The 13,445-nt window shown below is 32.3% G+C and overlaps 1 protein-coding gene across 1 annotated transcript; it reads left to right on the top strand.

Moving 5' to 3' along the window:
- The first annotated feature begins 597 nt into the window (after window positions 1-597).
- Window positions 598-3,994, top strand: LOC141706841 (cold-regulated protein 27-like). The gene is made up of 5 exons (XM_074509698.1): window positions 598-917; window positions 1,922-2,122; window positions 2,245-2,500; window positions 3,339-3,451; window positions 3,542-3,994. The coding sequence occupies exons 1-5, from the start codon at window positions 846-848 to the stop codon at window positions 3,608-3,610; spliced, it is 711 nt and encodes a 236-aa protein (XP_074365799.1). The 5' UTR covers window positions 598-845; the 3' UTR covers window positions 3,611-3,994.
- Window positions 3,995-13,445: the final 9,451 nt, after the last annotated feature.

Here is a 13,445-nt window from a genome sequence, read left to right as displayed (position 1 = left end):
TGCTTTAAAAATATTATACGGTTTCATATCATTTCCTCCAAATTTTATTTATATTTAATTATATAAATAAATTTAATTATATTTAATTTTGTTTCTTTAACCAGAATTAATAATATAATCTTATTTTCGTTAAGATAAATTGTATATATTTTATAGTTTTATTTCGAGGTCATAATATTTATTTTAATATTTTCCACTTTTATTTTATATTCATGTATTAAAATTTTTAATTCATGTAATTAGTAATTTACATTTTAAGTTTGTTCCAAAAAAATTTATAACTTATAAGTTATAATTATCAAACACATTATCAACTTATACATAACTTATATGTAAGAGTATTCAAACACTTAAATAACTTATAAGTTACTATATTCATAGCACTTATGTGAGCCTTTTTGATTTTAAATTATAAGTTATATTTTTTAATAGGGTTGATAAATATGAAAATGAAGACATTTTGTCCTTGGCAAAAGGTTGATTCAAAACCAGGATAACACAAGTGGCCAACTGTATGTCATAGATATTTTTATAGGACGTAGTCCAACAATAATAAGGCTTTAACAAGATATTTATTTCTCCAACACAACACAAAGCAAACGCCACAAAATATCTTCATTGTCTAGACGCCCCCTGTTCCGCTGGCAACCTTATAGCTGACGTGGCAACTAGACACGTCTGAAAAGCGAGACACAAACACAACACAACTCAACTCATCCTTTTCTTAATCTTTTTTCGAACATAAACTCAAACACCTCGTAGATAATTTCCTTTTCTTCTCTTAACCAATTATCATCATCGTATCCTATAATTCTACATACAAACATATCTGTCTATACACAGACATGGAAGGCTCGTTTCCTCCGCCGGGATCCGCCGTCGGCTCCGATCTCCATCGTCGCCGGAATTCCGATCCGGTAACTACTCATTTATACTCAATCTTTTATATTAATATTAAGATCTTACACTCTTTTTTATATGATTGATGATGCTTGTAATTATTGAATCTATAAAGATTTTTTTTTTGATAATTAATCACACACGCACGCTCCAACGAGTTCAGGAGTTGAACTCGTGACTTTCCAAAGGGGACACGAGCTCAGTCACTGCACGAACGCTTTGTTGGCATCTATAAAAGGACTTATTACACGAATATATGTGTTTTTTAAGTTGTGTTTTTAAGTTGTGTTGTGGTAAGTTTTTAATATGTTTTTTGAAGAAACAAGTGGGGATGTAATAAATTCATTAAGGTCCTTTTTGTTACGTAGAGCTTGAATCTGTCATTTTTGCACTTTAAGGTTAGGTACTTACATAGTATCATTTGTTTATTAATAAGAGATGAAGTTTTAGTTTAGGCTCAAACAATAAAAACTTGTTGTTTAAAATTAATTTTTATATATTTTTTGTAGAGTATTTTAGGTTGTGGAGGTTACTTGTTTAAAGAATTTAATCTGGCTTTATGCACACTTTGGATATTATTCTTCTCATAGTAGATGCAAATCTTGCTCATGGATCGTGTGTTGGGAGTGCCAGCCCTTTCGATGAATTATATTAGTTGTTTAGTGTGCAAGGGGGAGATCTTTTTATTTTCTCTCTTGTAGATATTTAATCTTTATATTTTTTTTTTATTGATAAGCTTACTTGGTTTGGGCCCGTATGCGAGTGAAGGAGCACTTTGTGTTGGTGTCCTCTGAAATAAGGGTTTGCTAGAAATGTTTGTTTAAGGAAATTGCTTTATTACGGATCACCTATGGACTTACGCACCTTGATTTTTTAGATGTTAAGTGATCAACTTGCGTTTTGCACTTTCACTTGCTATTTTTGGGGAATGAAAACATTTGATACATTTATTAATTGCTGAAATTTCACTTTGAGATATCATTTTCCCCTTGTTTCATAATTTAAGGTAATATTGTCTCAGGATTCTCAGAAGAGTGATTCAGTGGGCACAGAATGGACAGATGAGAAGCACAACGAGTATCTACAATCTATGGAGGCATCTTTTGTAGACCAATTATATAATTCCTTGGATTTGCATGGCTCGATGTCGCACAAGGAGCACTCATCAGATCCTAAATCCTCCAGGCAAATGCATGTCAGCACTCGCATTCCTTCTGGACAGGTTTGATATCTTGTACACTTGTGTTTTTTCAGTTAATTTTGATTTCTCGGGAAGCTAGTTTTAATGCCTATCCTTATTTGTTTACTGTTTTCTAATTTTCTGAATTTGTATCTTTTATTCAGTTTAAAGTACTTCGGGATGGTTGCTGGACGAAGATTAATGTTAGAAGAGGTGAACCACCATCGCGAGTTGCCAATGACCCACGTGATATTTCAGTGAATCCATGGGTTCGACATTATAGGTCCGGACATAGACACCAAATTCACCAAACTGTAGCAAGTCATAGTTTACAAGGAAAAGCTATATTGGATTCAAAAAATCCGTTTCATATGTTACAGCCGAATCCATGCCACCATGATTCTGCCGACAACAATACAGGTAGCTTCCACCTCTACTTGAATGATTTACATGAAGCCTTTCTTGCCTCCACATGGTTGTTGATGGTTTATTTTGCGATGGCGTGTGTTAGTTTCATGTGCTACTCAAGTACTATGTGCAGCCTAAGTTTCAAACAAGATTCTTTATATGTTTCAACTATGTATAGGGAAAAGATTCTAATGTGTCGAGCATGACAACGTCATGGGGTTGGATCCTCACATTCCCCTCCACGCACATATAATCCAGTATCTTGAAAAATGTATAGTATACCAAAGAAGTGATAATTAAGAAATTGAAGTTTTTGACTGTAAGAAACTTAAATTTTATGCTGCGATATAGATTTTAATGGAAAAATAAGTCGTGTCTGGGGCACAAAATGTACAGAGGTAAATCAAAACATGGAATTCTGCCTATGATATTTTGTACGTTGCATGCTACAAGATGAAGATCATGAAACGAGATTCTTTTTTTAATATATGATCTTTGGTGAAATTGTGGGGAACATCAGAGGCACTGAAAGTCTTCGAGGAACTAAAAACAGTTTCAAGTATCATGACCTATGTTATGAGGTTCCTATATGGGTTTCTTGCGCAGTTTCTTTGGTAGAAGTATGAGTAGTTGGTAGAAAAATAAATCCTTCTCGTATATTCTATTTCGTCTTTGTATGTTTAAAGGTTTATAGTGTACCAAGTGCTGTGTAGGGCATAGTGGCATTTACAATATTATCGGCAATACTGCCCATAGAAGATATCAATTGGTTTTCACATAATTTCAGACATATTTCAGGTTCCAAATGATAGAGTTTTAACGAACTTGGCCTTTGTTTCTTTAATTGCAGAGGTGACGGACCAAAATTTTGTTGATGAAGATCTCGACAAAGAGGTGGCGAGCCAAACTGGCGTTGTTGATAAGATCAAAACTTCAGTGATTGCTAGTACAAGCACTGACCAGGTAATATTTATATAGTACATGATTTTATACGCATTAGCCAGGTTATATAAATCAAAGTTAAAATGTTCCCATGTTGCCTTGTTCTTTTAGGTTGTCCCTTGCAGGGAGTTTGCAGTGACAGAAGATGTAGAGAACATTAGCTCTTCAGTGAAAGATTGAAGTGTTCGGTATTCTTCATCAATAGCAACCAGTAGCCAAGGAACTCCTTAGACTTTTGACAAAATGTATCTATTCACTGCATAGCATTGGAACGATTCTTCAGAAGTAACTCAGACTCCGACCTGCGATTCTAGGCCATTGCAAGAGAGCTGTAGGTTGAAGCTAGATATGTATGTTTAATGGAATATGTAATAGGTGATAATATGTCCCTTATGTATTCTCAGAGGAGTATGTGAAGACATGTTCGATGGTGCTGCAGTGAGCAGCAATAGAGCATAATCGCAAAAACATATTTGCTGAATTGGTCACTTGCATGTTCACCAGAGACTTGCACAATGTATATCGACATGGTTGAGTTATGAAATTGACTGCAAATTCGTACTACTACTTTGAACCATAGGGGGTGTTTGTAAACTTTTACTTTTAAGTAGCAAGTAAAATAAGATTCGACAAAAGTAAACCTCTATTTTTATAAGAAATTAGACTTTCAAAATGAAATTTTTAAAAAATGTTTATTTTAATTGAATTTGTATTTAAAAATTAATATATATTATCAATATGGAAATGAAGAATAGAGATAATTAGTAGAGATAATTTATATTTAAAAGTAAGTGGAATTGCAAATAAGATTCGACAAAAGTAACACTCTATTTATTGAAGAAATTAGACTTTCAAAATGAAATCTTTAAATAATATTTATTTTAATTGAATTTATATTTAAAAATTAATATATATTATCAATATGGAAATGAATAAGAAAGAATGCCCAAAATACACCACTTTCCAGCTTCAACTGCCCAAAATACCCACCGGCGAGAAAAGTGCCCAAAATATCGACGAAATGCGCATTTTAGAGATGCGTATTCTAATTTTTAAATTTTTTACAAAGTGTACACATGTCTAACATGCGTATTCTGACAGTGAATACGCATGTCAGACATGCGTACTCTTTGTAAAATTTTTGAAAATCAGAATACACAAGATGGTAATGCGTATTTCGTCGGTATTTTGGGCACTTTTCCCGTAGATGGGTATTTTGTACAAATCTCCCCAAATGGTGGGTATTTTGGTCACTCACCCAATGAAGAATAGAGATAATTAGTAGAGATAATTTATTTTTAAAAGTAACTGGAATTGCATTTAAGCTACTATTTTTAAAGAGGAAAAGACTGTCCAATTTAATATGAGAGCGATACATGTGAAGTTGTTAAGTTATACTCCGTCTCTTTCAACTGTTTACAGAGAGTATCCGATACGTATTTTAAGTTGCATATAAAGTATAGTTCTGTAATTTTTTTTTACAATTTTGTTTTTCTGAATAAAAAATAAAACATTCAACTTTTATTCAGAAAAAGAAAATGGCAAAAATAAGTTAGTTAACTATACTTTTTATGCACCTTAAAATGCGTGCCGAACACTTTCTCAGAAATTTAAACAATTGGAAGGGACCGAGGGAGGAGGGAGTAGTTTTTTTAAGTACAGTGTAAAATGAGATATTGAAAAGCCAAGATCATATGAAGATTTTTGATAAATTTCTGCATTGAAAAGAAAATATTGCCCTCTACAAAATTTGAGAATATTGACAAATATGATTAATTAAAATCGAGTGGGTTGAAGCTCAGTTGATAACTTGGCTTGACTTGGCTTAAATATGATTGTTCATTTAAACAATCATTTGTCTTAGATAAAATAGTGATAATCCGTATTAGATAAAAAATCGTGATAATCTGAATTTTTTAATAATTTATATTCGAACTCGGTTAAACTCAATAGCATACCAGCTCAGTTTATAATTAGTCTAATTGAAACAAAATTTTTAAATTCGACAATGTTTTAAATAACCGAGAAAAATGATTTTTTTAATCCAGGTCATCAAACCATTAACCCTACGGGCCACGGCCATCTCAAATAAATGGTCGAATCTAGAGATCTCTCAGCAATCTCCACCCCTTATATTTGAATATTTTTCGTTTTAGTCTCGGATTTTAAATTGTTATACTTTACTTTTAGCATCTCCGAGAATAACAGGTTAAAAAGTTATTATCTAAAATTTTATTGAATTTGTAAGAATTTGTGTCATAACGGTGTTAGTTATAATTATTAGCTATATTCAATTTTTTTTATTAATTTTAAACATATAATTAAAATAAATTTAAGTTAGTTTTAATCAATACAATTAAAAATAAAACATGTATTTAATAATAAAATATTCAATAAAAATATTTTTATATTTTCATATTTATGTAAATATTTTAAGTAAATATTATAAATAAAAAAATATTACAATTACAAATATGTAACATATTTAAAAATAGAAAAAATAAAATTAACAAGCGTTACTTAGATAAATTCTAAAATATATAATTAAAATATAGTTTATTATATCATATTTTAAATTTTTTTCTAACAATTAAATAATATTTAAAAATAATTTGAAGTGATATGTTATATTCTTAAAAAATAAAAAGAGCACATTATGTTAGGTTTATAAGAAATTTTAAGTAGGAAAATGACTTGGATTATTTTAGATTATGAGAGCAGAGTCAACAAATGTAGCGTGCCTTTTTATGTAATCTAAAATTATACATAACAGAAGCATCTGTTGGAGTAAGAGTGACCAAATTTTTATATATTAGATATATTTCATTGCCACCTAGATATTATTACTAAACAAGTGAGAAGCATTGGAGATACTCTTATAATTAGTTAAAAACCATTACACTTTGTACCCTTTAACTGACTCCGGCCAAATGTGCTTATTGACGTTAAAAAATGAAGTGTTCCATTGCCCCCCGAGGGGCTCTGAATATTTTAAATTTAAAATAGGTTCAATTTTGAAAAACTATAAAAGGTAAAATATCTCGGGTAAAAAAAATAATTAATTAATTACTATTAGATATCATATTATTTACTTATTATTTTCAAAATAGAAAGACCGAAAATTATGTACGATGCACGGTTTATTTTTAATATTTATTATTTTATAATTTATATTGTGGATATTTTATTTAGAGTAAAAAGTACTTTGTGTACGTGCACTTCAGGTGTCAGACCACTTGAGATACTGCAGTTCATAATCTAGCATATGCTATACTGTATTTAATAATTACTTAAATTGTGTGTACCGTCGTGAGTTTTCCCTAACTCCATTAACTTTTTGAGGGTAAATCAGTCTTATCATATTTTAGTGTGGTGAAGACCCGTTGGTATGGGGAGAATACTGGTAGGAGTTTTCGCGAGTGTGGGGAAGAGGAGTGTGGATATCAAATGTGGGGTGACCCACCACTTGGTCCGCGGGTTGTAGAGCTGCAGGATAAGATTACTGAGTCGACGCACAGGTTCGGGCGCATGATTGATCGTTTGATTGAAAAGCATCAAACCCAAATGAATGCAATGAAGAGGAAGCAGGAGATGACAGTGGTTGCAATGTTTGTGTCGTTCTCTTGCATGATGAATATGGTGCTCCAGGCTGTGGGTGAGAACACCGAGTTTGCAGTGGTTGAATCTGATTCTGAAGAAGAGTAAAACAGTGAAGTGTTTATTTCTGTTTACGGTTGAAGTGTTTGGTTTTAGTATCTTTGTTGTAATTTAGGTGTTGGTTGTTAATTTATCATCCTTTTGGTGTAATTTTCAATTTGGATGGTGTTTCTGCTAGTAATGCAATGTTCGACTTTTGTGTAATGGTTTAATTCTATCATTTATTTAAATTTCGTCCATAGTAAAGTACATCTAATTACTAAACTTAACAAATCGTAAAGGCAAACTATGACATTGTAATATTCGTACTTGATAAAGTATTACCATAAGGTCAACGAGTTCGAAGGCCATACAAAATAACTTAAACAATTGCACGACATCCAAACACAAAATACCCCATTGAAGGAGACACAAAATACCAAACATAACTCTTTTCTGGATGTCACACCACACCAATAACAATTCTAATAATATGGTACACGAGTTCAAAATTTTCAAATTGGATGTTTCCTGAGCTCAGCTTGCATTTTTCATCTTTTTTCTTGAATGTTCTCATTGGTTGTTGCTTGCCCTCCTCCTGATCCTCCTTCAGTGGAACTCTTTGGGGCACCTTCACTAGCCTTGGATTCTCCTCTAGTCCTTCTTTTATTTTTTCTAACATCAGCTCCTCCATTTGATCCACCATCTCCACAAGTGGCACTCTCATTGGCATCAACAGTTGGCGCCTTCTTATTTGGTATATTAGTACTCATTTTGAACTACTTTTCAAAGCCATTTGCTCTCTCATCTATCTGCAAGAATAATTACGAACATGAATCTCCACTTCATGACTATCACTAATTATTAAAGTTCATGAGCATTAAAACGTTAAACACTCTTACCCTAGTTGGACAAGTTCTTGCATTGTGGCTGTATTCAGTACAATAGCTGCATTTGACCTTTGTGTTTTGCCTTTTCAGTCTTATTGGATCTGTAGCAACCACATCATTTTTGTTGTTTCTTTTTTTCTTAGGAATGCCTACCCGAGACTAAAATTATGGAGGTCAAGGCTTGGGATAATTTGTTGCCTCCCACTCTTCTCCACATATAGCTCCACAATATGCTGATAACATGACATAAACATATCCTTGTGGTATGACTGATGGATGAATGGTTCAAAAGGTTTCTTACTCTAGGCAATGCAGACACATGTATGGTAACATAGGATTCTAGACAACTCCCACTTCTTGTAAGCACATGTATGAGCATCTAGATCAATAACCATCTCATATCCACCAGGTGACATTGTGACCAGGTACCTTGCTCCTCCACTCCAAATAACATGACAACCTCTACTTTGCTCTATTGCTCTAAAAGTAGAGTTAATTTTCAATAAAATATAAATATGTCTACTAAGCAAGTGTAAACGTAAATTAGCAAAATAACTTACTTGTTAAACCTCCTCATAGCATTAGGGTAAATGGGGTTCAATGCATAACTATTTTGCATTTTATCCCTCCTCATCTAAATCATTCTCATTACATCAACATGTATGGATTTAAACATAGAAATTATTGGAAAATCTCTATACCTCCTTATGCTATTGTTGAACACCTCTAAGTGATTTTTTACAAACATGTCTGATTTGCAAAAAGGTCTAAAAGCACTCCTAGACCACTGTGATCTAGACTTCTCACTTAACCAATCAAAGTATTTATTAGACAACTGTATATACAATGTTACTATCATGGTAATATTAAACATATTTGTATATTTAAAACACTTATAGAGTCAATCTTTACCTTTTTCATCTCCTCTATGGGTTTGTTAAAAGTGTAATCAGTGGTTGCCCTAACTACCAACCACAACAACATCTTTACTCCTATGCCTTTGTGGTCCTTCCACATATTTATGTACAAGTGCATGACACATAATTTATGTTCTGCATTGGGGAACACTGCTTCTAGTGCATTTATCAAGCCTTATATATAACCAGATGTTAGATATAAAGGTTTATAGTACATACAAAGGAATGATATTTGCAAAGATATTGAATGCACATTTTGTCTGTCTGATAAAACTATGAAGGCACCACTACTCCGAATCCTTAGATCATCATTTATAAGATGTAGGAACCAATTCCAGTTGTCACTATTCTCTGCCTCAACAACTTCCCAGACCAGTGGGTACATGCCATCATTAGCATCAGTACCCACTGCAACCAAAAGTTGACCACCATAAGGGCCTCTAAGGTGACACCCATCAATCCCTAGCAGGGGTCTACACCCATTTCTGAAACCATTTTTAGTAGATCAAGGCAGATATAAACTCTCTTAAACCTCTTACTGCCATCATACATTTTTTGGTCTTCAGTCATCAATTTAATGGCACTCCCTAACATTGCCTTCAATAATGCATTTCCATAGTCCCATAACTTGACATATTGATCTACATGCTTTACCATAATCTTCTCCAATGCTTTTCTCTTTGCCCTACAAATAACATATATACTCACATGACAGTGCAAGTCATTAACAACCTTCTACAAGAATAACTGCAAAGGCCATGTAGGGTTAATCCTTATGTCATTCTCATACTGTTCTATAATCCATCTAGAATTGATATGTTTTTGATGAAATGTGGTCTGGAATGTGTGATTTGGATTGTATACTTTTATCTGGTATGAATATGTCCTCTACATTTTACTAGCATAGATCTTCCATTCACAAAGTTTCTCACAAAAAAATCTAACTCTGATTCCATAATTTATGTACAGTTTGATTGGTCTCATTTCCTTTATAGCCTGCTTCTTGACTGCAGTCCTGAAAATCTTTGCTATTGAGAACAACATGCCCAACTGAAACTTTGGATCATGCATATATGTCCTCTCGTTGAACACTGGATAAGAGATTTCATCTTCATCTGTTGAGTTTGAGGGAACAGTCACTTCCATTATGTCCATCTTCTTCATCTGCACTGACTTCATCATTGGTATCATCATTTAATGTCCTGATTGAAACTTTGTCTTGAACCATTTCATCCACCTCAAATTTTCTTTTAGCCTCTGCCTTCTCCATTGCCTTGGCATGTGCCCAGGATTCCCTCTTTCTAATTCTCTCACACTTGTGATCACACACCTCATCATCGGTGCTATCCACATTGGAAGAATCTAAGTAAAAACTATAGTCAGACATCACATCCCTATCAGTTACATGATTATATTCCTCATCAGTATCACCATCACTGAACTATACATCATCCACATCCCTAAAGGATTGTTCAAATTGTCTTGCACATGCTCACCATCCACATACTCAATGTTTGGATCCTGAGATGGTGCATACTCTTGTGTTCGATTCCCATCAACACCAATAACATATACAACCTTTATTGTTATGAAATAAACATGTATAACCTTAGATGGTTGTAATATCTGGGATAACGTGTAGTTATTTTTGCTAATAAATGTATATTTTGTATTTATTCCCTATTCATTCTGTGAATTATTTGTTAACAGGTATATGTGTTTGGATATTTAAATATGATACAATTTGAGTATTTTAATATTTATATGTCCAAAATAAAGTATAGATATTTGTCATATCTTTCTATTAATTTTTATGTTATTTTATGATTTTATAAAAGATTTATGGATTTAATAGATTATTTTTCCGAGTAATTAAAAACTATTTTGTACAATCAGGAACCAACCGACTTCAACCTTTCTTACATTTTTACAACCCGAAACTCTTCAGAAAACTCCTTCCTAACCTAATTGCAATATTCCGAGCATTTTCCATGTTTTGACTTTTTCGATCTGACGTACGGTTTTCCCCGTGCGGGTCCCGGCGCAATATTTTCGATACAAAATTCATTTCGGTAAATCGATAAAACCCGTATTTTCGAGAAACATGATCTTTTTATTAAAATATTATATTATCATCTCGTAGTACGTGTAACCAAAGCGCTAAGACCAAGACCGCAGTGACAAAATGTATAGATTTGGATAATTATCCTAAAATCGGAACCGTTTTGGATCTGTTTTATCCAATAAACGTACTATTTTATATTCGGTATGATCCAATGGATACCAATATTCCATAAATATAAATATCCCTTACCATATTTTATTTTCTATAGAAAATCATTTGTAAACAATTAAATATATAATTTTACAGAGAAAACCCTAAATTCATAGTGTTCTTCATAATCAAACCCCAATTTCAAGGCGTTACCGGAATCCGTTTGAGAAGCTCGAGTACTCAAATCAAAGCTCTTAAATATACTTTCAGAATCTGTGCTTCATACTACTGCAGAATCAAAGGTTAATTTTCTATATTTTTATTTAATTTTGAATTATTTTGAATTAAATTATAATTTTTTGTTCGAAATGTTGTTTGTATGATTTGATAATTGCATGTTGTAGAGCTTTTCTTCCTGATGATTTTGATATATTATATGATTGATTGGGAGTTCAATAACATGCTCAAATCCGTGTTTTAATTTCAAATTATAAAATTAGGGTTTATAACCCGTATGAATGTTTTCAATTGAAATTCGGGGTTTCTGTTCTAGGGGTTATTAGATTGTTTGGTTGGTAGGGATTTGTAAAGTTTCAAAAGCGGAATCGATTGGTGGTGGTCTCGTCATCAGACGATACCGGAATTGAGCTGGCCGGAGCAAGATAGAAATTGCCGTCCGACGAGTTTTCTTCGAGCTTTTCCGGCCAACTCAGGGGTTATCTGTGTGATTGAATGGTATGGTTAGATTCCTTGTGAATTGTAGATTAATTCTGGAGCTTCTGGTGATGGGAGGATTCCGGGAACGAATTCTCCGGCGAACCCCGACTGTTTTCCGGTGAAGGGTGTAAAAATTGCAGTTTGGTCCCTATTGTTTTGAAAACGATGAAGTTCAGTCCCTTTACTTTCCAGAAATTGCAAAAATAGGATTCCTGTTTAAAAACTATTTAAAAATCATATTTTCTATTTATTTTAATTACAGAAATTCGATTTTAATTATTAAAAATTCTAAAAAATATTATTTTAATTCCAAAAATTATTTTAAATTCAAAAATAAATATGAATTAATTAGCTAATTAATTTTAGTTCATAATTAATTATTTAATTGGTTAATTAATTCAAAAAATAATTGATTTAATTAATTATTGATTAATTTTAATCAATTATTTAATTAGATTTAATTATTTATTTTAATTTAAAAATTCCAAAAAATAGTTTCGAGCTTTAAAATATTATTTTAAATTATTTTCAAGGCTCGATGATTATTATAAAATGATTTTAAAGCCAGATTCGGGCAATTGAACCCTGTTTATTGTTTTAAAATGAATCAACGACCCGTTTTAATTCCGAAAAATGTTCAAAAATTCGTATTAAATATCCGAAAAATCATTTTAACATCAAATCTTCTATGAAAAAGTATTTTCATCGAATATCTTACGTGTTATGTGTTATATTTGAACTAATTGATGTGTTATATGCATATACGTGTATTATTTGACTATTTTACTCGTAACTTTCAATCCGTAAATCGGATTTGGGTGAAACGAAGGGTAGATAGAAGTTTATACCGAATAGAATCAAATGAGATAAGTATTGATAGATACTTGTGATATCTGAGAAGAAGAAGCGAGGCGTAGGAAAGAGAAGCAGATTGTTGGTGAATAAGAGATAGTGATTGAAAGCCAGTGAAGTGTTAGCGAGTAAAGACAAGGCAAGTGTTCTGAACCTTCTCAAGATATATTGTGAATAATTGATAGTTATATTTTATATTGCAAGTGCTTTGAAGCTCTGAACCCTAAACCTTGATTCCGGTTATTGATCTTTGAGCCGTAAGCCTTATTCTTTCTGAACCATTGATTGTTGAATACCCAGATACGAACCACAGATTTACGATATTACTCCACAAATACATACAAACTACATACCGATCACTGAACCAGAATTGTTTAACACTTAAACCTTCATACCTTATACATTGAAAGACTAATCCTTATGATCTAAAAGACTTTGATTCCTTTATTATCCACTTCTTTTACCTGCTGATAGCCAACCTTTGTATTTACCCTTTCATTCCTTTGTAATGATTGTAAATCACCTTATGCTTGAAAACCAATGTTGTTTATGATTCTGTCTACTGTTTTACATTATTTATTCTGTTGTTATTATAGAATTGGATTGTTTTATAAATTGTGGACCAGTTCGTGGTCTGACCAGATTGGTTTTTAAAATGAAAATTTAATATCCAATTCTTATCATTGCTTATCCATAAACCTGATACCTTAAATCATTTCATTTGATCATTATTTAATCTCAGTATTGTCAATGTGACTTGCTGAGCTAGTTAGCTCATTTGTGCGATT

Source organism: Apium graveolens, chromosome 2 (assembly GCF_009905375.1).
Source record: "Apium graveolens cultivar Ventura chromosome 2, ASM990537v1, whole genome shotgun sequence".
Lineage (NCBI taxonomy): Eukaryota > Viridiplantae > Streptophyta > Magnoliopsida > Apiales > Apiaceae > Apium > Apium graveolens.
Note: the sequence above shows the minus strand (reverse complement) of the source record. Positions and strands in the feature narration are given on the sequence as shown.